The sequence below is a fragment of the Papio anubis genome, chromosome 4 (assembly GCF_008728515.1).
Source record: "Papio anubis isolate 15944 chromosome 4, Panubis1.0, whole genome shotgun sequence".
Lineage (NCBI taxonomy): Eukaryota > Metazoa > Chordata > Mammalia > Primates > Cercopithecidae > Papio > Papio anubis.
In genome coordinates, this window is record NC_044979.1 from 126,854,030 (window position 1) to 126,880,561 (window position 26,532).

At 38.2% G+C, this 26,532-nt stretch overlaps 1 protein-coding gene across 1 annotated transcript in view; it reads left to right on the forward strand.

Moving 5' to 3' along the window:
- The window catches only part of ZNF680 (zinc finger protein 680), a 48,014-nt gene extending 21,971 nt beyond the window's left edge, over positions 1 to 26,043 (forward strand). Inside the window, exon 4 of the mRNA XM_003895937.4 lies at positions 23,413 to 26,043. Coding sequence (XP_003895986.3) covers positions 23,413 to 24,746 — 1,334 coding nt within the window. The 3' untranslated portion in view covers positions 24,747 to 26,043. The remainder of the gene's footprint in view (positions 1 to 23,412) is intronic.
- Positions 26,044 to 26,532: the final 489 nt, after the last annotated feature.

Below are 26,532 nucleotides of genomic sequence, written 5' to 3' on the forward strand. Positions count from 1 at the left end.
TTATAAGAGACTGCACAATCTGACTGATGTTCCATTGTTTTAGGGACACACAAATATCTGCAAAATTTTGAGAAACTGTTATTTTTTAAGTTCTCTTTTTACATCATGTCTGAAATATGTGTGATTAGTGGTTTCTTTTCCAATTTTTTGATTCATTTTTCTGCACACTTTGTCTTGTTTTTATTTAGTCTTTTTTTGATAGTCTTGAAATATAGTTTGAAATTATAAAGTATAATGTCCTTCTTTGTTCTTTTTCCTCAAGATTGCTTTGACTATTCAGAGTTTATTGTAGTTTCATATAAATTTTAGGATTTTATTTTTCATTGCTGTAAAAAAATGCCACTGGAGTTTCGATAGGGAGTTCATTGAATCCATAGATTATTTTGGATAATATGGCACTTTAACAGTATTTATGCTTTCAATCCATAGACATAAAGTATTTTAAAATGTATTTGTGTTGACCAGGCACAGTGGCTCAACTGTAATCCCAGCACTTTGGGAGGCCTGTAATCCCAGCACTTTGGGAGGCCAAGGCAGGGAGATCATTGAGGTCACGAGTTTGAGATCAGCCTGGCCATCAGGGTGAAATCCCATCTCTACTAAAAATACAAAAAATTAGCCTGGCCTGATGGCAGGTGCCTGTAATCCCAGCTACCCAAAAGTCTGAGGCAGGAGAATTGCTTTAACCCAGGAGGTGGAGGCTGCAGTGAGCTGAGATTGCACCACTGCACTCCAGTCTGTGTGACAGAGACTCTGTCTCAAAAAAATGTAATTATTTGCCTCTTCCCTAATGTATTTCATTAATATATTTTTATTGTAAAGATTTTTTTTACCTCCTTGTATAAATTTGTTCTCAGAAATGATTTTAATGCTACTATAAATAAGATTATTTTCTTAATCAGTTTGCTTAAGTGTATGGAACTTAAACTTGTATGTTAATTTTATATTTTGCCAAATTACCTAGTGTATTCATTAATTTAAACAGGTTTTAGTATAGTTTATAATTTTTTATATACAAGAGCATGTGATCTATAAGCAGCAAGTTTTTACTCATTTGTCTTCAATTTCAATGAGTTTTAAAACTTTTTGATTAATTCTTCTGCCACATACTTGCAGTTCTATGTTAAAAGTATTTACAGTGGGTACAATATAGTTTTGCATTGGTGTCTGAATTTAAAGGAGCAAACACCTCTTTAAGTTTTTATAAACTGGTTTCAGGAGGTAAAGATTTTTTTTGTTGTTGGGTTCTCAGGGTGATGAGATGCCCTCTGGGTTTGTAGTAGAGAGCGGTGTAGCTTGGTCACAAGGCTGCTGGGTCTGCACTAGGGCTCACCTTTAGTTGGCTTAACAGGGGCTTGGGTAATTGTAATTTCCATTATATTTTGGAACAGACTAAATATTTTTCTGGATGTTGCTCTGTAGGGCAGACAGTAGGGCACGTTTTCGTAATTGGGTCTATATATGGTGGGCCTTATATCAGAATGTGGATGAGTATGGCTTTCACTGAGTATCCAAGAGGTTTTTTTCAGATCACTGTGGGTTCCTATATAGGCAGAATAGGCCATGAACTATAGCTCAGGGAGCTGGAACTGAGTCATTAAACTGCTTCAGAAACCACAGTAAAGGACAAGGTCTGCGGGCCTGCCTGCGTGGCTATAAATGGGTGTCTTCCTACAGGCTTCTGGAGGGCAGGTCTCTCCCAGTCTGTGGCTGGGAGGAGTTTGGGATGATTAGAGAGTAAGTTCAGAATTCTCAGTGGGACTAAATTTGGTGGGCCATTTCCTGGTCTGTAGCTTAGAACAGGGGTCCTGTGTTTTTCCACCTGAATGAGGGCTTGCCTTCTGAAAAGAACGCTCCTTAATCTTAGACTGTAGCAGAGTTTCACAACACCTTCTCTGGATCTCAAAGCTCTCTTAAAGGCACTTATTTTTGAGATGGGTTTTGGCTTCATAACCCAGGCTGGTCTTGAAATCCTGGCCTGAAGCAGTTCCCCAACCTAAATGTACCGTGTAGCTTCCATTACAGGTGTGAGCCATGGCTCACATAAACGCATTTTTTTCAGGGATGGCTGATAAATTTTCTTGTTGTGGGATGATAAGCAAATAGGGAACCTTTTATTTATCCATCTTACTGATGTCACTCTCCCTATATATTACTTTCTATTTTCTATTTCAAATTTTTCTGTACTTTAGGTTCAGACATTTAGGACAATATGCTAGAATTTACATGATATGGCTGATGTTACTTATAAATTTAAGTTTGCTGCAGGCAAACAGGAATTATAGTATTTTCATCCACTTTCTTAAGCATATATCTAAATAACAACATAACTAATTTCTAAGTTTTTTATTTTATTTTATTTTATTTTGAGAGGGAGTCTCGCTGTGTCTACCAGGCTGGAGTGCAGTGGTGCAATCTTGGCTCACTGCAAGCTCTGCCTCCCGGGTTCACGCCATTCTCCTGCCTCAGCCTCCCAAGTAGCTGGGACTACAGGCGCCCGCCACCACGCCCAGCCAGTTTTTTTTTGTATTTTTAGTAGAGACAGGGTTTCACTGTGTTAGCCAGGATGTGCTCAATCTCCTGACCTCGTGATCCACCCGCCTCGGACTCCCAAAGTGCTGGGATTACAGGCGTGAGCCACCGCGCCCGGCTGCATTTGTTTTATATATAAGAAGTGCTAACCATATTCTGCAAAATATATAATTTTTAAATTTAGCAATGCAAGGCTATTGTTTTGCTCTGAAGGTTGAATTACAGCAGTTTTATTTTGTGTAAGAATAGCATATATTTAAAACAAAAAACTTAATTTCTTTTAAATTTTTATTATAAATTTATTGTTATAATCTTTTATTTATAATTGTACTGTTTTTTTCTGAAATTTTATTGCAACACAGCACATGCCAATGATTTGAAATACCTGCTTTCCATGAGTACACACAGTCAAATATTGTAATTATCTAGACAAATTCTTTTTTAATGGTACATAAATATTGCAAACTGGATTTTGTGAGTAAACATTTCTCTAGTTATTGTTTTGTAGTTCCATATTAGTGTTTTATTTAGTGTAGGTTTTTAAACATCAGTTTATTGTGATTTTTTGTTTTACTTATATATTTAGACATTTTGCAATTCTGTTTATAAACTTTAAGTCAAAATGGGGTTTAATTAAAAGATAAATCAGCTGGGTGCAGTGGCTCAGTCCTGTAATCCCAGCACTTTGGGAGCCTAAGGTGGGCGGATCGAAGGTCAGGAGTTTGAGACCAGCATGGCCAATATGGTGAAACCGCATTCTACTAAAAATACAAAAATTAGCCTGGCATGGTGGCGGGTGCCTGTAGTCCCAGCTACTTGGGAGGCTGAGGCGGGGGAATCTCTTGAATCTAGGAGGTGGAGGTTACAGTGAGCTGAGATCACGCCACTGTACTCCAGCCTTTGTGACCGAGTGAGACTCCATCTCCAAAAAAAAAAAAAGATAAATCAGCCATATGTCTATCACAATCAGTTTATATATGTGTGTGCTTTTATCTACAAATATGACCTCAATTTTGGTTATGGCTTATTTTGTATATATTCTTTCTTAGCTGATTTTCAGTGGTTGTCCTATCATCTCTAAGTGAGTAGTCATGGAAATCGCCTTCTTTTCATCATGTGTTTAATGATGAATATGTATTTCTTTTGCATGAGAGAAACACTTTTGTGATTTGAAGATAATTTTTGAAAAGATACATAATTCTGTATTTTTTCAGTTTTTCTTTTAAAAAATTGTGAAAATATAACATAAAATTTACCATCTTAAATTCATTGAAGTGTACATTTCAGGGCGAGGCATGGTGGTGGCTTACATCTGTAATCCAGGGATTTTGAGAGGCCAAGACAGGAGGATCACTTAAGCCCAAAATTTGGAGACCAGCTTGGGCAACATGTGAAGACCCAGTCTCTACAAAAAAAAAAACGTTTTTTAAAGACAGGCATGGTGGTGTGCACTTGGGGTTTCAGCTACTTGGGAGATTGATGGGGGAGGATTTACTTGAACCTGGTTGAGGCTACAGTGAGCCATAATTGTGCCACTGCACTCCAACTTGGGTGACAGAGTGAGATCCTGTCAGAATAAAAGTTGTACATTTCAAGCCTGTTAAGTGTATTCACACTGTTAGGCAAAATACTTCTAAAAGTTTTACATCTTGTAAAACTAAAACTCAGTACACATTAGGTAACGACTGCCCATTTTACTCTCTCTTCAGCTCTTGACAGACACCCTTCCACTTTCTGTTTTTATGAGTGTGACTACTTAAGATATCTCATAGAAGTAGAATCATACAGTATCCATCACTTTGTTACTGGCTCATTTTAGGTGAGATAATTCTCTCAACATTTATATTAAAATGGGACAAGATTTTCTTTGTTTTTTTTGAGACGAAGTTTTGCTCCTGTTGCCCATGCTGGAGTGCGATGGTGCCATCTTGTCTTACCTCTGCCTCCCAGGTTCAAGCAGTTCTCCTCCCTCAGCCTCCCAGGTTTTTTTTTTTAAGGCTGAATAATATTCCACACCCGGATTGCTTCAGCGTTTTGGCTTTTTTTTTTTTTTTTTTTTTGAGACGGAGTCTCGCTCTGTTGCTCAGGCTGGAGTGCAGTGGGGCGATCTCGGCTCACTGCAAGCTCCACCTCCCGGGTTCACGCCATTCTCCTGCCTCAGCCTCCCAAGTAGCTGGGACTGCAGGCGGCCGCCACCACCCCCGGCTAGTTTTTTGTATTTTTTTTAGTAGAGACGGGGTTTCACCGTGTTAGCCAGGATGGTCTCAATCTCCTGACCTCGTGATCCGCCCACCTCCCCCCTCGGCCTCCCAAAGTGCTGGGATTACAGGATGAGCCACTGTGCTCGACCGGCCCTTTTTTTTTTTTTGCGATGGAGTCTTGCTCTGCCTCCCAGGCTGGAGTGCAATGGCAGGATCAGATATCGGCTCACTGCAGTCTCCGCCTCCCAGGTTCAAGCGATTCTCGTGCCTCAGCCTCCTGAGTAAACTGGGATTACAGGCACCTGCCACCACACCTGGCTAAATTTTGTGTATTTAGTAGAGACGAGGTTTCACCATGTTGGCAAAGCTGGTCTCAAACTCCTGACCTCAGGCGATCTGCCCGCCTCGACCTCCCAAAGTGCTGGAATTACAGGTGTGAGCCACCGTGCCTGGCCATGTTTTGGCTTTTGTGAATGCTGGTACAAGAAGCATAAATGTTCAAATATGTCTTCCAGGTCCTGCGTTGCATAGTTTGGATGTAGATCCATAAGTGGGATTGCTGTGTTTAATAATAATACAATTTTTAATTATTTGAGGAACATTTATAACATTTGTCAATAATGGTTGCATCCTTGTTTTGCACCAACAATTAACATGGATTTTATTTTCATTGCATCATCAACTGGGTGTTTTCTAGAAAACTTTTAGTGGCTATTATAATGGATGTGAGAGGATTCTGTTTTTCATCGTGACTTTCATGCATTTGTCTACAAATTAGTATTTTTGTGTATCCTTTCAAATGCTTTTTTGCATTTGTATCATTTTGATGAAAATTTAGTTCAATTATTTGTCCAATTCTAAGTCATTATTCAACTTTATAATTCAGTTTTTTTTTTTGTTTTTTGTTTTTTGTTTTTTTTTGAGACGGAGTCTCGCTGTGTCTCCCAGGCTGGAGTGCAGTGGCCTGATCTCGGCTCACTGCAAGCTCCGCCTCCCGGGTTCACGCCATTCTCCTGCCTCAGCCTCCCAAGTAGCTGAGACTACAGGCGCCCGCCACCACGCCCGGCTAGTTTTTTGTATTTTTAGTAGAGACGGAGTTTCACCATGTTAGCCAGGATAGTCTCGATCTCCTGACCTCATGATCCACCCGCCTCGGCCTCCCAAAGTGCTGGGATTACAGGCTTGAGCCACCGCGCCCGGCCTATAATTCAGTTTTAATAGTTGTTTATATATTCTGAATATTAACTCCTATCATGTGATTTGCAGATATTTTCACCCATTTCCTAAGAGGCATCACTACTCTTGAATGTTTTCTTTGATTTGCAGAAATTTTGAAGTATAGTGTAGTTCAGTTATTCTGTTCTTCTCTTTGTTGCTCATGCATTTAATGTCGTATCTAAGAAAATGGTGCCAATATGAATGTCATGTTTTTCCCTATATTTTTTCTAAGAGATAGTTATTTTTTAAATTTCTAAATATTTTATTTTAAATATTCTTTGTATATAGTTCAAGGAAAGGATTCAGCTTTATCAGCGTAGATAACCTGATTTCAACGTTAGTTTTTGAAAAGATTATCTTTTCTCTATTATGCATTAATTGTGACTTAGTGAAAGATCATTTGATCATACACAAAAGGGTTCTTTTCTGGGCTCTCTATTCTGTTTTTTTTTTTTTTTTTTGGAGTCTCACTCTGTCACCCAGTCTGGAGTGCAGTGGTGCTATCTCAGCTCACTGCAAGCTCCGCCTCCCGGATTCACGCCATTCTACTGCCTCAGCCTCCCAAATAACTGGGACTACAGGTGCCCGCCACCACGCCCGGCTAATTTTTTTGTATTTTTCGTAGAGACGGGGTTTCACCATGTTAGCCAGGATGGTCTGGATCTCCTGACCTCGTGATCCACCCGCCTCAGCCTCCCAAAGTGCTGGGGTTACAGTCGTGAGCCACTGTGCCTGGCCGTCTATTCTGTTTTTTATCTCTTTATATGTCATTGTGTCAGTGCGCCACATTGTTTTTACTGTTGTAGCTTTTAATATGTTTTTCAATCAGGAAGTATAATGCTTTTTTTTCATGGTTGTTTAGCTAGTTATAGACATAATCAAGACAGGGTCTCACTTCATTGCCCAGGCTACTTTCAAACTCCTAGGCACAAGCAGTCCTTCTGCCTTGGCCTCCTGAAGTTCTAAGTTTATACATTTGAGCCACTACACCCAGCCTGTGTGTTTCATTTTCATATATTTTTGGATTTGCCAATTTTTCCTTTGCTTTTAATTCCTAGTTTTATTAAGTTTTTTTGTTTGTTTGTTTTGTTTTGTTTTTTTTTTTTTTGAGACGGAGTCTCGCTCTGTCGCCCAGGCTGGAGTGCAGTGGCGCGATCTCGGCTCACTGCAAGCTCCGCCTCCCGGGTTCACGCCATTCTCCTGCCTCAGCCTCCTGAGTAGCTGGGACTACAGGCGCCCGCCACCGCGCCCAGCTAATTTTTTGTATTTTTAGTAGAGACGGGGTTTCACCGTGGTCTCGATCTCCTGACCTTGTGATCCGCCCGCCTCGGCCTCCCAAAGTGCTGGGATTACAGGCTTGAGCCACCGCGCCCCCGGCCTGTTTTTTTGAGACGGAGTCTTGCTCTGTGGCCCAGGCTGGAGTGCAGTGGCGTGATCTCAGCTTGCTGCAAGCTCCGCCTCCTGGGTTCATGCCATTCTCCTGTCTCAGCCTCCCTGAGTAGCTGGGACTACAGGTGCCCACCCCCATGCCCGGCTAATTTTTTTGTATTTTTAGTAGAGACGGCATTTCACCGTGTTAGCCAGGATAGTCTTGATGATCTTCTGACCTCATGATCCGCCCGCCTTAGCCTCCCAGAGTGCTGGGATTACAGGCGTAAGCCACCGTGCCTGGCCCTTATTAAGTTTTTGTTAGAAAACACATAGTGTATGATTTTGATGTTCTTAGATTTATTCATCATTGTTGTTTTGAGACAGGATCTTACTGTCACTCAGGCTGGAGTGCAGTGGCATAATTTTGGCTAACTGTAGCCTGAGCCTCTTGGACTCAAGTGATCCTTCCACTTCAGCTCCCCGTGTAGCTGAAACTACAGACATGCACTATCATGTCTGGCTGTTTTTTTATTATTATTTGTAGGGATAGGGCCTCACTGTGTTACCTAGGCTGGTCTCAAACTTCTTGTCCCAAGTGATTCTCCCACCTTGGTCTCCCAAAGTGTTGGAATTATAAGCATGAGTCACTGCACCTAGATGTTATTGTTAAATTTAGTAAGACCCATTATGTGTTTTAACAGAATACACTAGGTGCAAATAAAAATATTATATATTCTCTTGCTTTTGACTGAGAAGTTTTTTTATGAGACTGTTAAGCCTAGTTGGTCTATGCTATGGTTTGGATGTCCATGTTCTCCAGACCTCTTGTTGCAATGTAATCCTTAATGTTGGATGTGGGACCTGGTAGGAGGTGTTTGGGTCATGGGGGCAAATTCCTGACGCCATCCTCTTGGTAATCAGAAAGTTTACACTCTGTTAATTCAAATGAAAGCTGCTTCATTAAAAGAACGCGTTTCCTTCACCTCACACTTGCTCTGTCTCTTACCATGTGATATGTCCAGTTACTCTTTGCCTTCCACCGTGATCGTAAGCTTCCTGAGACCCTCACCAGAAGCAGATGCTGGCACACACTTCTTGTACAGTCTGCCAAAATGTGAGCCAAATAAACATGTTTCTTTATAAATCATCCACTCTCAGCTATTCCTCTATATGCAAAATAATCAGTACAGTCTATAATATCTAAGTTTTCTGTTTTCTTATTGATCTTTTATCTTAATTTTCTATTATTAAAAATAGGGTCTTGATATCTACAATTATTATGTTGCTATGTATTTCTTTCTTCACTTTTGTCAATATTTGCTTTATATATTTTGGAGACCTGATGTTATTAATACACATACGTATAGATAGATAAATATGATAGTTATAGATTCCTGGTAAATTGACCCATTTTACTTACCATTATATAATATCAGTCTTTAATTAATGCTACAACTTGATTTGTTTGTGTTTTTTTTTTTTTTTTTTTTTTGAGACGGAGTCTCGCGCTGTGTCACCCAGGCTGGAGTGCAGTGGCGCGATCTCGGCTCACTGCAAGCTCCGCCTCCCAGGTTCAGGCCATTCTCCTGCCTCAGCCTCCGAGTAGCTGGGACTACAGGCGCCCGCCACCACGCCCGGCTAGTTTTTTGTATTTTTAGTAGAGACGGGGTTTCACCATGTTAGCCAGGATGGTCTCGATCTCCTGACCTCGTGATCCGCCCGCCTCGGCCTCCCAAAGTGCTGGGATTACAGGCTTGAGCCACCGCGCCCGGCCTTGTTTGTGTTTTTGTTTTTATGAGACAGAATCTCACTCTGTTGCCCAGGCTGGAGTGCAGTGGTGTGATCTCGACTCACTGCCACCTCTGCCTCCTGAGTTCAAGCAATTCTCTTGCCTCAGCCTCCTGAGTAGCTGGGATTACAGGTGTGTGCTACAATGCCGGGCTACTTTTTGTATTTTGGGTAGAGATGGGATTTCATCGTTTTGTCCAGGCTGGCCTCGAATTACTGACCTCAAGTGATTCGCCTGCTTTGTACTCCCAAAGTGCTGGGATTACAGGCATGAGCCACCATGCCTGGCCAAGTACTTGATTTAAAGCATATTATATGTAATATAATGATGACCATCTCACCCAATTGTGGTTACTATTGGCATGAAATAAGATTTTTTTCATTTGGTTACATTCAGCCTATTTGACTCAATGCTAAAATCTATGCTTTTTTACTTAAGCCATTCAGGCGACTTATTTCTTTCTCTCTCTTTCTTTCTTTCTTTCTCTCTCTCTCTCTCTCTCTCTCTCTCTCTCTCTCTCCCCCTCCCCCCTTTCCCTCTCCTCCCCTCCCTCCTTCCCTTCCTCCCTTCTTCCTTTCCTTCCTTCCTTTTTTCTTTCTCTCTTTCTCTCTTTCTTTCTTGGGGCCTCACTCTGTCAACCAGGCTGGTTTGCAGTGGCGTGATAATTAATGGCCTACTGCATCCTCAACTTTCTAAACTTAGAAAATTCTCTTACTTCAACCTCTCCAGTAGCTGGGTTACAAGTAAGCACCATCACATCCAGTTAGTTTTTTTGTATTTTTGGTAGAGACAGTGTTTTACCATGTTGTCCAGACTGGTCTCAAATTCTTATTTTTTTTAAATTTTATTTTTCTATAGGTTATTAGTGTTTGGTTACATGAGTAAGTTCTTTAGCGATAATTTTTTAGATTTTGGTGCACCCATCACTTAAGCAGTATTCACTGCACCCTATTTGTAGCCTTTTATCTCTCACCCCCCGTCCCACCCGACCCTCCCAAGTCCCCAAAGTTTATTGTATCGTTCTTATGCCTTTGCATCCTCATAGCTTAGCTCCTATGTATCAGTGAGAACATAACGATGTTTGGTTTTCCATTCCTGAGTTACTTCATTTAGAATAATTGTCTCCGGTCTCATCTAGGTCACTGCAAATGCCATTGATGCATTCCTTCTTATGACTGAGTAGTATTTTATCCTATATATATACCACAGTTTCGGTATCCCATTGTTGATTGATGGGCATTTGGGTTGGTTCCACAATTTTGCAATTGCAAATTGTGCTGCTATAAATGTGTGTGTGCAAGTATCTTTTTCAGATAGTAACTTCTTTTCCTGTGGGTATGTACCCAATAGTTGGGTTACTGGGTCAAATGGTAGTTCTACCTTTAGTTCTTTAAGGAATCTCCACACTGTTTTCCATAGTGGTTGTACTAGTTTACATTCCCACCAGCAGTGTAGAAGTGTTCTCTGATCACCACATCTATGCCAACATCTACCGTTTTATGGTTTTTTGATTATGATCATTCTTGCAAAAGTAAGGTTGTATTGCATTATGATTTTGATATGCATTTCCCTGATCATTAGTGATGCAGAACTTTTTTTTTTTTTTTTTGAGACGGAGTCTCGCTCTGTCACCCAGGCTGGAGTGCAGTGGCCGGATCTCAGCTCACTGCAAGCTCCACCTCCTGGGTTTACGCCATTCTCCTGCCTCAGCCTCCCGAGTAGCTGGGACTACAGGCGCCCGCCACCTCACCTGGCTAGTTTTTTGTATTTTTTTTTAGTAGAGACGGGGTTTCACCGTGTTAGCCAGGATGGTCTCTATCTCCTGACCTCGTGATCCGCCCGTCTCGGCCTCCCAAAGTGCTGGGATTACAGGCTTGAGCCACTGCGCCCAGCCAACATTTTTTCATATGTTTGTTGGCCATTTGTATATCTTCTTTTGAGAAATGTTTATTCATGTCCTTAGCCCACTTTTTGATGGGATTGTTTGTTTCTTTCTTGCTGATGTGAGTTCATTGTAGATTCTGGATATTAGTCCTTTGTCAGATGTATAAATTGTGAAGATCCTTTCCCACTCTGTGGATTGTCTGTTTACTCTGCTGACTGTTCCTTTTGCTGTGCAAAAAGCTCTTTTGTTTAATTAAGTTCCAGCTATTTAACTTTGTTTTTATTGCATTTGCTTTTGGGTTCTTGGTCATGAAATCCTTGACTAAACCAATGTTTAGAAGGGTTTTTCCAGTGTTATCTTACAGAATTTTTATAGTTTCAGGTCTTAGATTTAAGTCCTTAATCTATCTTGAGTTTATTTTTGTATAAGGTGAGAGGTAAGGATCCAGTTTTATTCTCCTACATGTAGCTAGCCAATTTTCCCCAGCACCCTTTGTTGAAAAGGGTTTCTTTTTCCCACTTTATGTTTTTGTTTGCTGTCTCAAAGATCAGTTGGCTGTAAGTACTTGGGTTTATTTCTGGGTTCGCTATTCTGTTCCGTTAGTCTATGTGCCGATTTTTATACTAGTAACGTGCTGTTCTGGTAACTATGGCTTACAGTATAGTTTGAAATCAGGTAATATGATGCCTCCAGATTTATTCTTTTTGCTTAGTCTTGCTTTGGCTATGTGGGCTCTTTTTTCGTTCTGTATAAATTTTAGAATTTTTTTTCTAATTCTGTGAAGAATGATAGTATTTTGATGGGAATTGCATTGAATTTGTTTATTGCTTTTCGCAGTATGGTCATTTTTGCAAGATTAATTCTACGCATCCATAAGCATAAAACGTGTTTCCATTTGTTTGTGTTGTCTATGATTTTTTTCAGCAGTGTTTTGTAGTTTTCCTTGTAGAGGTCTTTCATGTAATTGATTAGGTATATTTCTAAGTATTTTATTATTTTTGCAGCTATTGTAAAAGGGGTTGAGTTCTTGATTTGATTCTTCATTAGGTCACTGTTGGTGTATAGAAGAGCTACTGATTTATGTACATTAATCTTGTACCTGGAAACTGCTCAATTCTTTTATCAGTTCTAGGAAGTTTTTGGAGGAGTCTTTGGGATTTTCAAGGTAAATGATCATGTCACTAGCAAACAGTGACAGTTTGACTTTCTCTTTACTGATTTGGATGCCCTTTATTTCTCTTGTCTAATCACTCTGGCTAGGACTTCCAGTGCTGTGTTGAAGAAGAGTTGTGAGAGTGGACACCCTTGTCTTGTTCCAGTTCTCAAAGGGAATGCTTTTAACTTTTTTCCATTCAGTATTATGTTGGCTGTGGGTTTGTCATAGATGACTTTTATTACATGGAGGTATGTCCCTTGTATGCCAATTTTGCTGAGAGTTTTAATCATAAAGGATGCCGGATTTTGTCAAATGCTTGTTCTGCATCTATTGAGATGATCATGTGACTTTTAACTCTGTTTATGTAGTGTATCACACTTATTGACTTGCATATATTAAACCATCTCTGCATCCCTGGTATGAAAATCACTTGATCATGATGGATTATCTTTTTGATATGTTGTTGGATTCAGTTAGCTGGTATTTTGTTAAGGATTTTAGCATCTGTATTCATCAGGGATATCAGTCTGTAGTTTTCTTTTTTATCATGTCATTTTCTGGTTTTGATATTAGCGTGATGTTGGCTTCATAGAATGAATTAGGGAGGGTTCCCTCTTACTCTGTCTTGCGGAATAGTGTCAATAGGATTGGTACCAATTCTTCTTTGAATGTCTGGTAGAATTCTGCTGTGAATCTGTCTGGTCTTGGACTTTTGGTTGGTAATTTTAAAATTACTATTTAAGTCTGGCTACTTGTTTTTGGTTTGTTCAGGGTGGGAGGGTTTTATTTTTCCAGGAATTTATTCATCTCTTCTAGGTTTTCTAGTTTATGTGTGTAAAGGTATTCATAGTAGCCTTGTATTTTGTATACATAGATCTATGTATACATAGATCTTTTGTATTTCTGTGGTATCAGTTTGTAATATCTCCCATTTTGTTTCTTATTGAGGTTATTTGGATTTTCTCTCATTTTCTTTTTCTTTTTTTTTTTTTTTTTTGAGATGGAGTCTTGCTCTGTTGCCCAAGCTGGAGTGCAGTGGCATGATCTCAGCTCACTGCAAGCTTTGCTTCCCAGGTTCATGCCATTCTCCTGCCTCAGCCTCATGAGTAGCTGGGACAACAGGTGCCCGCTACTATGCCCAGCTAATTTTTTGTATTTTTAGTAGAGATGAGGTTTCACCTTGTTAGCCAGCATTGTCTCAGTCTTCTGACCTTGTGATCCGCCCATCTGGACCTCCCAAAGTACTGGGAGTACAGGCATGAGCCACCGCACCCGGCCTATTTATCTTTTCAAAAAAACAGCTTTTTATTTCATTTATCTTTTGTATTTTTTTGTTTCAGTTTCACTTAGTTTTGCTCTAATCTTGATTATTTCCTTTCTTCTGTTGCATTTGGATTTGGTTTGTTCTTGTTTCTCTAGTTTCTTGAAGTGTGACCTTACAGTCTCAGTTTGTGCTCTTTCAGTCTTTTTGATGTAGGTGTTTAGGGCTATGAACTTTCCTCTTAGCACTACCTTTGTTGTATCCCAGAGGTTTTCATAGGTTGGGTCATTATTGTCATTCAGTTAGAATAATTTTTAAATTTTCATCTTGGTTTCATTTTTGACCCAATGATCGTTCAGAAGCAGGTTATTTAGTTTCCATGTATTTGCATGGGTTTGAAGGTTTTTTTGGAGTTGATTATAGTTTTTTTTTTTTGAAACGGAGTCTCATTCTGTCACCCAGGCTGGAGTGCAGTGGCATGACCTTGGCTAACTGCAAGCTCCACCTCCTGAGTTCACGCCATTCTCCTGCCTCAGCCACCCGAGTAGCTGGGACTACAGGTGCCCACCACCATGCCTGGCTAATTTTTTTGTATTTTTTAGTAGAGACGGGATTTCACTGTGTTAGCCAGGATGGTCTCAATCTCCTGACCTCGTGATCTGCCTGCCTCGGCCTTCCAAAGTGCTGGGATTACAGGTGTGAGCCACTGCGCCTGGCCGATTTCTAGTTTTATTCCATTGTGGTCTGAGAGAGTGTCTGATATAATTTCAATTTTCTTTTACTTATTGAGGCTTGTTTTGTGCCCTATATGGTCTGTCTTGGAAAAAGTTTCACATGCTGTTGAGTAGGATGTGTATTCTGCAGTTTTTGGATGGAATGTTCTGTATGTATCTGTTAAGTCCATTTGTTTCAAGGTATAGTTTAAGTCCTTTGTTTCTTTGTTGATTTTCTGTCTTGATATGTCTAGGTCTGTCAGTGGGCTTTTGAAGAAGTTCCCCACTCTTACTGTGTTTATCACATTTTTTAGGTCTATTAGTAATTGTTTTATAAGTTTGGAAGCTCCAATGTAAGGTGCATGAATGTTTAGGATGGTGATGTTTTTCTGTTGGACAAGGCCTTTTATTATTATTACTATTATTTATTTATTTTAAGATAAAGTCTCCCTCTGTCGCCCAGGCTGGAGTGCAGTGGCGCAATCTTGGCTCACTGCAACCTCCCCCTCCCGGGTTCAAGCATTTCTCCTCCTTAGCCTCCCAAGTAGCTGGGATTACAGGTGCCTGCCACCATGCCTGGCTAATTTTTGTATTTTTAATAGAGATGGAATTTCTCCATTTTGACCAGGCTGGTCTTGAACTCCTGACCTTGTGATCCACCCGCCTCAGCCTCCCAAGGTGCTGGGATTGAACCAGCCAAGGCCTTTTATTATTATATAATGTCCCTCTTTGTCTTTTTTAACTCCAGTTGCTTTAAAGTTTGTTTTGTCTGATAGAATAGCTACTCCTGCTCACTTTTGGTGGCCATTTGCATAAAATGTCTTTTTCCACCCCTTTAATTTTATGTGCGTCCTCATGTGTTAAGTTAGTCTCTTGAAGGCATCAGAGGGTTGGTTAATTCTTATCCATTCTGTATCTTTTAAGTGGAGGATTTAGGCCACTTACATTCAATGTTAGTATTTAGATGTGAGATACCATTTCATTTATCGAGCCATTTGTTGCCTGTGTACCTTGGTTTTTGTTTTTCTGTTTTTGCTTTTTAAATTGTATTTTTGTTCTATAGGTCCTGTGAGATTTATGCTTTAAAGAGGTTCTGTTTTGGTGTACTTCCAAAATTTGTTTCAAGATTTGAAGCTCTTTTAGCAGTTCTTGTAGTAGTGGCTTGGTAATGATGAATTATCTCAGAATTTATTTGTCTGAAAAAGACTATCTTTCATATGTGATGCTTAGTTTCACTGGATACAAAATTCTTGGCTGATAATTGTTTTGTTTGAGGAGGCTGAAGATAGATAGGGCCCCAGTCCCTTCTAGCTTATAGGATTTCTGCTGAGAAATCTGCTGTTAATCTGATAGTTTTTACTTTATAGGTTACCTGGTGCTTTTGTCTCACAACTCTTAAGATGTTTTTCCTTGTCTTAATTTTAGATAACCTGATGACAGTGTGCCTAGGTGATAATCTTTTTGTGATAAATTTCTCCGGTGTTCTTTATGAATCTTGTATTTGGATGTCAAGGTCTCTAGTAAGGCTGAGGAAGCTTTTCTCGGTCATCAACCCAAATGTGTTTTCCAAACTTTTAGATTTCTCTTCTTTCTCATAAATGCCAGTTATTCTTAGGTGTGGTCATTTAATATAATCCCAAACTTCTTGAAGGCTTTGTTCATATTTTCTTGTTATTTTTTCTTTGTCTTTGTTGGATTGGGTTAATTTGAAGACCTTGTCTTTGAGCTCTGAATTTCTTTCTTCTACTCGTTCAATTCTATTGCTGAGACTTTCCAGAGCATTTAGCATTTCTATAAGTGTGTCCAGTGTTTCCTGAAGTTTTGATTGTTTTTTATGTTATCTATTTTCTTGAATATTTCTCCCTTTGTTTTGTGTGTTGTTCTTTGAATTTCCTTGCACTGGGCTTTGCCTTTCTCTGATGCCTTTCTTATTAGCCTGATAACTAACCTCCTGAATTCTTTTTCAGGTAAAACAGGGATTCCTTCTTGGTTTGGATTTCTTGCTGGTTAGCTAGTGTGATAATTTGGAGATGTTAAAGAGCCTTGTTTTGTCATATTACCAGAGTTAGTTTTTTGGTTCCTTCTCATTGGGGTAGGCTCTGTCAGAAGAAAGGTCTAGGGCTGAAGGCTATTTTTCAGATTCTTTTGTTCCCTTGATTTAGTATTCTCCCCTTTTCCTATGGATGTGGCTTCCTGAGAGCGAGCTGTATTGATTGTTATCTCTCTTCTGGGTCTAGCCACCCAGCAAGTGTACCAGGCTTTGGGCCGGAACTAAGGGTTGTCTGCCCGAAGTTCTGTGTTGTGAACTGTTTGTGGGTTTCTCAGCTGTGGATACCAGCACCTGTTTCAGTGGAGGTGGCAGGGGGGTGAAATGGACTCTTCTAGTGTTCTTAGCATTGGTGATTTAATGCTTTCTTAGTGTGCTGGTTGACCTCCTTCTGGGAAGTGATGCTTTCCAGAGAGCATCCGCTGTGGTAGTACGGAGAACAACCCAGTGGGTGGGGCCTTACAACTTCTTAGAGTATATGCCCTTTGTGTTCAGATCCGAGGGTGGGTAGGGAAGGACCATTGGGTAGGGGCAGGGCTAGGTGTGTCTGAACTCAGACTCTCCTTGAGTGGGTCCTGCTTTGGCTGCTTTTGAGGATGGGGGTGAAGTTCCCAGGTCAATGGATTTATGTACCTAGGAGGATAATGGCTGCCTCTGGCAAGTCATGCAAGTTGTCAGGGAAGTGGGGAAAAGCTGGCAGTCACATGCCTCACCCAACTTTTACACAGTCCAAAGGGCTGGTCTCACTCCTACTGTGCCCCACCTAACAGCACCAAGACTGTTTTCAGGCAGTTAGCAAGCAGGGCTAAGAACTTGCCCCACGCCACCCACCTGGCTGTGAAAGAAAAGGGCATTAGTTCTTCCCCGGCCTGTGACCTGTGGAGTCTGCAGGATTGATCTGATGAATTTGGGCCCTTTGTCAAGTTCTGGCCTAGAGGCTTCTCAGCTGGTTCAAATTGTCACAAAGTTCAGCTGGAGGTTTTCTTCTCCCTGTGATGTTTTTCCCGTGCCTGTGGCTGCCCTCCAAAAAGATCCTTGTGATGCCAGGAAGGAATGGCCTGCTTGCGGACCCAGTGAGCTCCTAGGGCCTTTTCTGCTGCTTCTTCCACCCCCATATTTCACTTGCCTCTCAATTGACTCACCTCCAGGTAAGGTCGGCATCTTCTCCCACAAACTAGACCTTCAGTTTTCCCAGTGGGGGTGCATGTTCAGAGGTGGAGGATCTCCCTTTTCCACTTCTGCAGTTTGGGCACTCACAGTATTTGGGGTGTCTCCTGAGTCCTGTAGGAGCAGTCTGCTTCATTCAGAGGATCTGTGGGTCATTTCAGGTTTCCTGATTTATTCCTGCAGTTATTATGAAGCTAAAATTTATGATGCAAGCCTCCACACAATACTTTGTTTGCCCGAGTTGGAGCTGCAATCTAGTCCTGCCTCCCATTCACCATGATGCCCCAGATTTGTCCTCAAACTCTTGAGATCAACTGATCAGCCCACCTTAGCTTCTCAGAGTCCTGGGATTCCTCTTTTTTTTTTTTTTTTTTTTTTTGAGACAGAGTTTTGCTGTCGTTGCTCAGGCTGGAGTGTGATGGCGGATGACGCGATCTCATCTCACCACAACCTCCGCCTCCTGGGTTCAAGTGATTCTCCTGCCTCAACTGCCCTAGTAGCTGGGATTACAGGCATGTGTCACCATGCCTGGCTAATTTTGTGTTTTTAGTAGTGACGGGGTTTCTCCATGTTGGTCAGGCTGGTCTTGAACTTCTGACTTCATGTGATCCACCTGTCTTGGCCTCCCAGACTGCTGGGATTACAGGCATGAGCCACTGTGCCTGGCACCTTTTTTTATTAATTAGTTTAATTAATGTATTTTTTAAATGATTGCTTAAAGAAATGAAGTTAGTATTACCAGTTTATTGTTGTTTTATGTGTTCCTTGTAGATATGTTTTCTTTTTCATTGTTCATTTTAGTGCTTAGTTTTGTTTGTTTTATTTATTTTTTGAGACAAAGACTTGCTCTTGTTGCCCAGGCTGGAGTGCAATGGTGCGATCTTGGCTCACTGCAACCTCTGCCTCCCGGATTCAAGTGATTTTCCTGCCCCATCCTCCTGAGTAGCTGGAATTACAGGCATCTGCCACCACACCCGATTAATTTTTGTACTTTTAGTAGAGAAGGGGTTTCACCATGTTGGCCAGGATGGCCTCGAACTACTGACCTCAGGTGATTCACCCGCCTCGGCCTCCCAAAGTGCTGGGATTACAGGCGTGAGCCAGCGTGCCCTGCTAATTTTTGTTTAAGTTTATTGTGACATGCTTTGACTATTTTCAAATTTTATTTCACATACTTTCTGGAAATACTGTTGTATGTGAGTGAGAGAAATGCCACACTTTGAGACAAATTTAAGAGTCCTTTATTAGCCGGCGACCAAGAGACGGCCAACTGCTCAAAATTCTCTTGGCCCTGAGGAAGGGGCTTGATTTTGTTTTATACTTCGGGTTAGGAAGGGGAGGGGGAGCTCAGTTGCAGCAATTCTACAGAAGTAAAAACATGTAAAGAAGTTAAAAAGACAAATGGTTACAGAGCAACAAACAGTTTCCAGGTGCAGGGGCTCTAAATATTTGATAAGATGTTATATATGGGGATTCTGCCGGACACAAACTCAAGGCTTTATGGTGTTATCTCTTGAGCAAAATCCTGGGAACTTAGTACGTGGCTTGCTTCAGTATCTTATCAGTTAATTGGACTCTGATATGTTGAGAGTCTGCTTACACAAGTTAACTCCTTGAGGACGGGGGTGGGTAAGGAGTCCTTGAAGCCTTGTAAATGAAGGAGCCAAATGGAGTTGGTCTGGCTTTCTCAGCTAAGGGACAGCCTATTCACGTGGAAACAAGGCTAGGTGATTAAGGGAGAGTCTAAAAACAAGGTTAGGTATTACAGTACAATGTAATTATCTTGAAAAGTGGAGATTACATAAAACATCTTAAAGTTAAAACAATATATTTTAATTTCATAACAACTTCAATTTAATACAAAAACTATTATATCTTCCAGTTTTTTTATTGATGTTAAAAACTATTATTTTTTGTTGGGTATCGACAGATTTATGCAGATTTATTTTTAGTTTCTCTTTATATAGAATAGCTTTAAAGGTTTTATGCTCCATCATTATGAGAGTAAAGAATTCTATATGTGTGTGTATATTGACATTTAATAGGTTTATATTTATATATAGTTTTATGATGCTGTCCAGCATCATTTTTTTTTCCTTCAAAATAATGTAGTCATTTTAGCATTTCTGTGTGTTTATATGCAGAGTCTCACTATGTTGCTCAGGCTGATCTTGAAATCCTGGTCTCAAGTTATCTTACTGCCTTGGCCTCCTAAAGATGTAGGATTACAGGCATAATCCACTTCGCCAGGTCACTATGTAGCCCTTCATGTAGAACTGTGCTAGTCATAATGAATCATAACACTGTCACCTTTTATTTTGAAAAGTCTTTATTTTTATCTATTTTTAAAGTAAACTAATCTTGAATCAAGTATTATTGGTTAGGAATTTTATTGCTACATCAAAATTTGGGAAGTTCTCAGGCTTTTTTGTCTACAAGTAACCTCTACATTACTTTTTCCCTACATTCTTCTTCTAAGACTTTTTAAATGAATATATTGATGTACTTGATGGTGTCCAATAAGTTTTACATTTCATGTTTTAATTTTCTTTTGGAATTTTATATTTTTGTGTTACATATTTTAGGATATGCCACCTCAAACGAGTTAATTGTTTTGGTTTTTTAGTTTATATTATAATTGAGTATGCCAATATTTAACTCTGTAAAATTTAAGACAATGTGGAACAAAGTCAAATATGAATCAGCCATATGTCTACTACGAATATAACAATCTCTGTGTTTACCCATATAAGTATTTTCCCTGTTCTTTTTATATTTCTGGTATAGGTTTGTTGCGAATGGTTATTTAATCTTGTCTAGGTGAGCAGTCATAGAAATTCTTCTAGTTTCAACATCTATTTATTCATGAATCTGTATTATTTTTGTATGGGAGAAAAACTTTTCTATTTAAAGATAATGTAGAAACTGTCATAACTCTGTGTCTCTTTTAGGTATTGTCTATTTTTACTTGTCAAAAACATGTAACATTTACAATAGAATATTTTTAAATATTTATTTTAGTCCTATTATATTGACATTGTTATGCAACATATTCCTAGAATGTTTTTATCTTGCAAAGCTAAATATCAATACCCATTAAAAAACTATGAATTTTACTCATTTCCTGGCACTTTTCAAACACCACTCTGTTTTCTCTAAGAGTGTAACTGCTTCGTATATCTCATACAATCTCTCTTTTTGTGACTGGCTCATTTTATTTTGCACAATGTCATCAAGCTTTATAGTTGTTAGAATATTTTGTGCTTTTTAAATACTAGGTGATATTTAAGTATTTTATATTTTAAATTATATCTACTGAGTAATTTGGTGACAAATTTGCACTGCTTTTACCTATTGGCTCTCAGTAACAATGCTGCAGTAATTACAGGTATGCAAATGACCTATATGATCATATATGAGAAAGTTTATATATGTGCCGCATTCTGTTCTACTAGTATACATTTTTACTTCTGTACTCATACCAAATTGTTATAATTCTGTAGCTCTGTAATGTGTTTCAAAATCAGAAACTGTAATGCCTTTAAAATTGTTTATTTTATTGCAGATTTTTGGGTACTCTTATCTCTTAAGACTTTATATACTTTGGGGGTTGCTGTTTCTGTTTCTTCAAAATTGCAATGAGAAATTTGAACAACATTGCATTAAGTCTGTAAATTACATTGAGCAGGATGGACATCTTCACAGCATGAATTATTTTAACATTTCAACAAGCATGTTCAAGAATGTAGTGTTTAATTTCTATGTATTTGTGAATTTTTCAGTTTTTTCTTCTTACTGTTCTATACTCTCATTTTGGTCATAGAAAGTAATCTATAAAAATTTAGTTTTAAATAATTTGTTAAAATTTCTTTCTTAGTCTACCAGGTTGTCTATCAAGGAGAATGTTGTAGGAGGTATTGAGAAGGCTGTTTATTGTGATGTTGTTGAGGAGTGTTCTCTATGCCTCTGTTATAAATAATTGTTTTATACTCCCTTCAGGTCCTCTGTTTCTTTACCAATATTTTGTCTTTTTAAAATCTTTATTACAGAAAGTGAAGTATTAAAATATTCTACTATAGTTATATTGCTCTCTATGTGTTTCTTTCATTCTGACAATATTTGCTTTATATATTTGGAAACTTAATGTGAGATACACACACACATACACACACAGACACACAAAATCTCCTATCTACAGATTTGTCATTGGTTCCTGGCAAATGAATCTATTATTGTTTAATATTCTTCTTTGTGAGTCAGTCGTGGTGGCTCATGCCTATAATCCCAGCACTTTGGGAGGCTGAGGTGGGTGGATCGCCTGACGTCAGGAGTTTGAGACCAGCCTGCCAATATAGTGAAACCTCGTCTCTACTAAAAATACAAAAAATTAGCTGGGTGTGGTGGCGGGCGCCTGTAATCCCAGCAACTAGGGAGGCTGAGGCAGGAGAATCGCTTGAACCCGAGAGGTGGAGGTTGCAGTGAGCCGAGATTTCGCCATTGCACTCCGGCCTAGGCAACAAGAGCAAAACTCCATCTCAAAAAAATAAAATAAAATTCTTCTTTGTGTATTTGGAGTTTGACTTCAAGTATATTTCATAAAATACGACAGTTGACTTAAGATGTGTTTTGTGTAATATTTTGACCTCTTCTCTCATTTGATTCATATTTACATGAAATGTCTAGTTTTGTCTTGCCACTTTCAGTCTCTGTTTATCATTAGATCTTTCCTGACTTTTGTAAAAAGGCATGTTGGATCTTGGTTTTTAAAAAACTTTTTTTTTTTTTTTTTTTTTGAGACGGAGTGTAGCTCCTTCGCCCAGGCTGGAGTGCAGTGGCGCAATCTTGGCTCACTGCAAGCTCTGCCTCCCGGTTTCACGACATTCTCCTGCCTCAGCCTCTCGAATAGCTGGGACTACAGGCGCCCACCACCACGCCCAGCTAATGTTTTGTATTTTTAGTAGAGACGGGTTTTTACCGTGTTAGCCAGGATGGCCTCAATCTCCTGACCTCTTGATCCGCCCTCCTCAGCCTCCCAAAGTGCTGGGATTATAGACGTGAGCCACCATGCCTGGCTTTAAAATTCTTTAATAATCCCTTTAATGAAAGTATGTCTCTTGATTGGAAAGTTAATTTTACATATATATTTTACATATATATATATTTGGATAATTTTCTGAAAGAGAAAGACTTACTAATGTTATTTTATTGTTTTATTTGATTCTTTTACCTTTGTCTCTGACTTTCTCTTTCTGTCATTCTTGGTGTCTTGTTGATTTTTGTATTGAAATGCTTTCACTTCCTTCCTATTTTCTTTTGTATATCTATACAGATATACAAACTTTGTTATTAATGCTGCTAGTTATTTCTTTTATGTTATTAATGCTGCTAGTTCTTTTATGTTGTATATTTATTAATATCTTTCAAATTTGAGAGAATAATTAACGTTTTCTGCACCATTATAATAATGTTAAGGAATTCTATTTGTGTATATGCATATCTTTTTCATAAAGTTACGTATTTTTATATAATAATGTGTTGTTTTCTGTCATGTTATTTTCAGTGGAAGAAACTGCTTTCAGCATCTTTTATATGTAGGGAATTTGCAGTGCCAATATACTTTTTCAGTATGTGGTTATTTTGGAAGTTTTTTTTTTCCTCCATTTTGTAGGACAGATTTGCTGATGGTATTTTTCTCATTTGGTATTCATGACTTTGACTATATCACACACTTCTCTTCTTGCCTGCAAAATTTTCTTGACAAATTCACTGGTTATTTAAAAAGACTATGCTTGTAAATGACATATCATTTTTATACTGCAACTCACAAGATTCTCTTCTTGTCTGTGACTTTTGAAATTGTGTTTATATATGTGTTTGTTATAAATATCATTGTGTGTATCCTAATTTGTTGAGCTTCATTTGTACATTTTTTTTTTTTTACTTTTAGGATTTTTTGGTTATTTATTTTTATATTTTGCTTATGTAGTTTGTGTAATTTTATAGATTTGATTTGTAAAATATATTCATCGGAGTCTAGGAAGTGGAGTAATTTGTTATTTTTATGTCTTTCAGTTATATATTCTCATTTCACTGAAGACCTTTGGCCAGAGCACAGTATAAAAGATTCTTTTCAAAAAGTGATACTGAGAGGATACGGAAAATGTGGACATGAGAATTTACAATTAAGAATAAGCTGTAAAAGTGTGGATGAGTCTAAGGTGTTCAAAGAAGGTTATAATGAACTTAACCCATGTTTGACAACTACCCAGTGCAAAATATTTCAGTGTGATAAATATGTGAAAGTCTTTCATAAATTTTCAAACAGTCATAAGATAAGAAATACTGGAAAGAAGTTTTTCAAATGTAAAGAATGTGGCAAATCATTTTGCATGCTTTCACACCTAACACAGCATACAAGAATTCACACTAGGGAGAATTCCTACAAATGTGAGGAATGTGGCAAAGTTCTTAACTGGTTCTCAGAGCTTATTAAACATAAGAGAATCCATATGGGAGAGAAACCCTACAAATGTGAGGAATGTGGCAAAGCCTTTAACCAATCCTCAACCCTTATTAAACATAAGAAAATTCATATTGAAGAGAAACCCTTCAAATGTGAAGAATGTGGCAAAGCCTTTAGTTTATTCTCAATCCTTAGTAAACATAAGATAATTCATACTGGAGACAAACCTTACAAATGTGATGAATGTCACAAAGCCTTTAACTGGTTTGCAACCCTTACTAACCATAAGAGAATTCATACTGGAGAGAAACCCTTCAAATGTGAAGAATGTGGCAAAGATTTTAACCAGTTTTCAAACCTTACTAAACATAAGAAAATTCATACTGGAGAGAAACCCTACAAATGTGAAGAATGTGGCAAAGCTTTTAACCAGTTTGCAAACCTTACTAGACATAAGAAAATTCATACTGGAGAGAAATCCTACAAATGTGAAGAATGCGGCAAAGCTTTTATACAGTCCTCAAACCTTACTGAACATATGAGAATTCATACTGGAGAGAAACCCTACAAATGTGAAGAATGTGGCAAAGCTTTTAATGGGTGCTCCAGCCTTACTCGACATAAGAGAATTCATACTAGAGAGAATACCTACAAATGTGAAGAATGTGGCAAAGGCTTTACTTTATTTTCAACCCTTACTAACCATAAGGTAATTCATACTGGAGAAAAATCCTACAAATGTGATGAATGTGGCAATGTTTTTAACTGGCCTGCAACTCTTGCTAATCATAAGAGAATTCATGCTAGAGAGAAACCCTACAAATGTGAAGAATGTGGCAAAGCTTTTAACCGGTCCTCACACCTTACTAGACATAAGAAAATCCATACTGGTGAGAAACTCTACAAACCTGAAAGATGTGACAATAATTTTGACAATACCTAAAACCTTTCTAAACATAAAAGAAACCATCCTGTTGAGAAATCCTTAAAATGTGAAGAATTTGACAAAGCCTTCCAATGATTGTTACACTTGCTTGTAGGTAAGATAATTTATACTGGAGAAAATTTTATAAGTTTAAAGAATGTGACAAAACTTAACCAATACTCACATCTTATTGCACAGGAAAGCATTTTTACTTGAGAAAGATTGTACAAGTATAAAGAATGTGAAAAAGTCATTGATATCTTTTCACATCTTAACACCAGAGAGTTTATACTTAATAAAAGCATTATAAATGCAATTACTGTCAGGAAATTTCAGAAAATATAACACTTTAAAGTGAAGAAGCATATTTATTTTGAAGACAAACATAACAAATATAAGGAGTGTAGAAGGGTTGTAGTACCTTTACTTGTATTACAAGTCTTATTGTACACATTTTGTGCTAGAGAAAAACGCGGAAGCAGTTGCTCAAACTTTGTTCAACATCAGGGAATTTATATTGGAGAAAAATCCTGCAAATGTAATGAATTTGGAAAAACATTTTTTTTTTAAAACTACAGAGTAGAAAACACGAGTTTATATTGAAATGTGTTTTTATATTGAAATGTGTTTTTGCAGATGCAGTAAATATGAAAAATATTTAATCCAAAATTGAGTCTGTAAATATTAAAGAATTTACAGTAGAAATAACTAAGGCACTGACACTTTAGACGTTACACTAAAACAGAGTGTTAAGTATTAAAAAATCTATAAGTTGTTAGATTATTTGTAAATAACTTTAGAAGGAGTAGAAGATTCTTTGGAGAGTTATAATTACATTGAAAGTATACTTTTTTTCTTGAAAAAAATATAGCTTATTTGAAAAGTAAATAATGAAATTCAACCCTCAAATTACTTTATCTTCATTCCTGTTGTATTCACATGTGAAAGCATGTGATAAATTGTTGCTGTGTCAGGTATAGGAGAGATTATTTTTTATTAGATGGGCATTATTTATGATTTTTTCTGTGGAAGAGTATGGGCATGAAAATGTAGGTTCCTGATGAAAATCTAAGTGCAGAGGCCCTTGTTAGTTTACTTTTCATGTTGAGTGATACATGAGGTAGGTGTTCAGAATAATATTTTGCATCATAGTGAGAGAAAAGCATTTTTAATTTTACTTTAAATTAAATGTAATTAAATTACTAGTGAATCATTTTACTAATTGTACTTTTACGCTATAAATGCAGTACATTTGAAAATTTTTAGATCATGTATAAGCTTAATTTTGTAATTAAACATTTCTTTAACATGTTAAGACTATTGTGCATTCAATGAAGTGTTATTATACCATTAACTTTAACCTTTTTCACTTTACTCGAGGGAGGTAAAAGGGAGTAATAATATGTTATTTGGTCATGAGATATTATTCTTTCTGTACCTGGCTTATTTCAGCTAATATGCTGTCCTCCAGGTTAATTGATGTGATCAAAAGTAATAAAATTTTCTTTTAGATTCCACATAGCAAAAGCAAGAGTAAGCCACAAGAACAAATCTGGAGGTATCACATTACCTGACTTTAAACTATACTATAAAGCCATAGTCACCGAAACAGCATGGTGCTGGTATACAAATAGGCACATAGACTATAAACAGGTATGCAAGTATCTTTTTTCATATAATGCCTTTTTTTCCTCTGGATAGATACCTAGTAGTAGGATTACTAGATCAAATGATAGATCAACTTTTACTTCTTTAAAAAAACTCCACACTGTTTTTCAGAGTGGTTGTCCTAATTTACATTCAC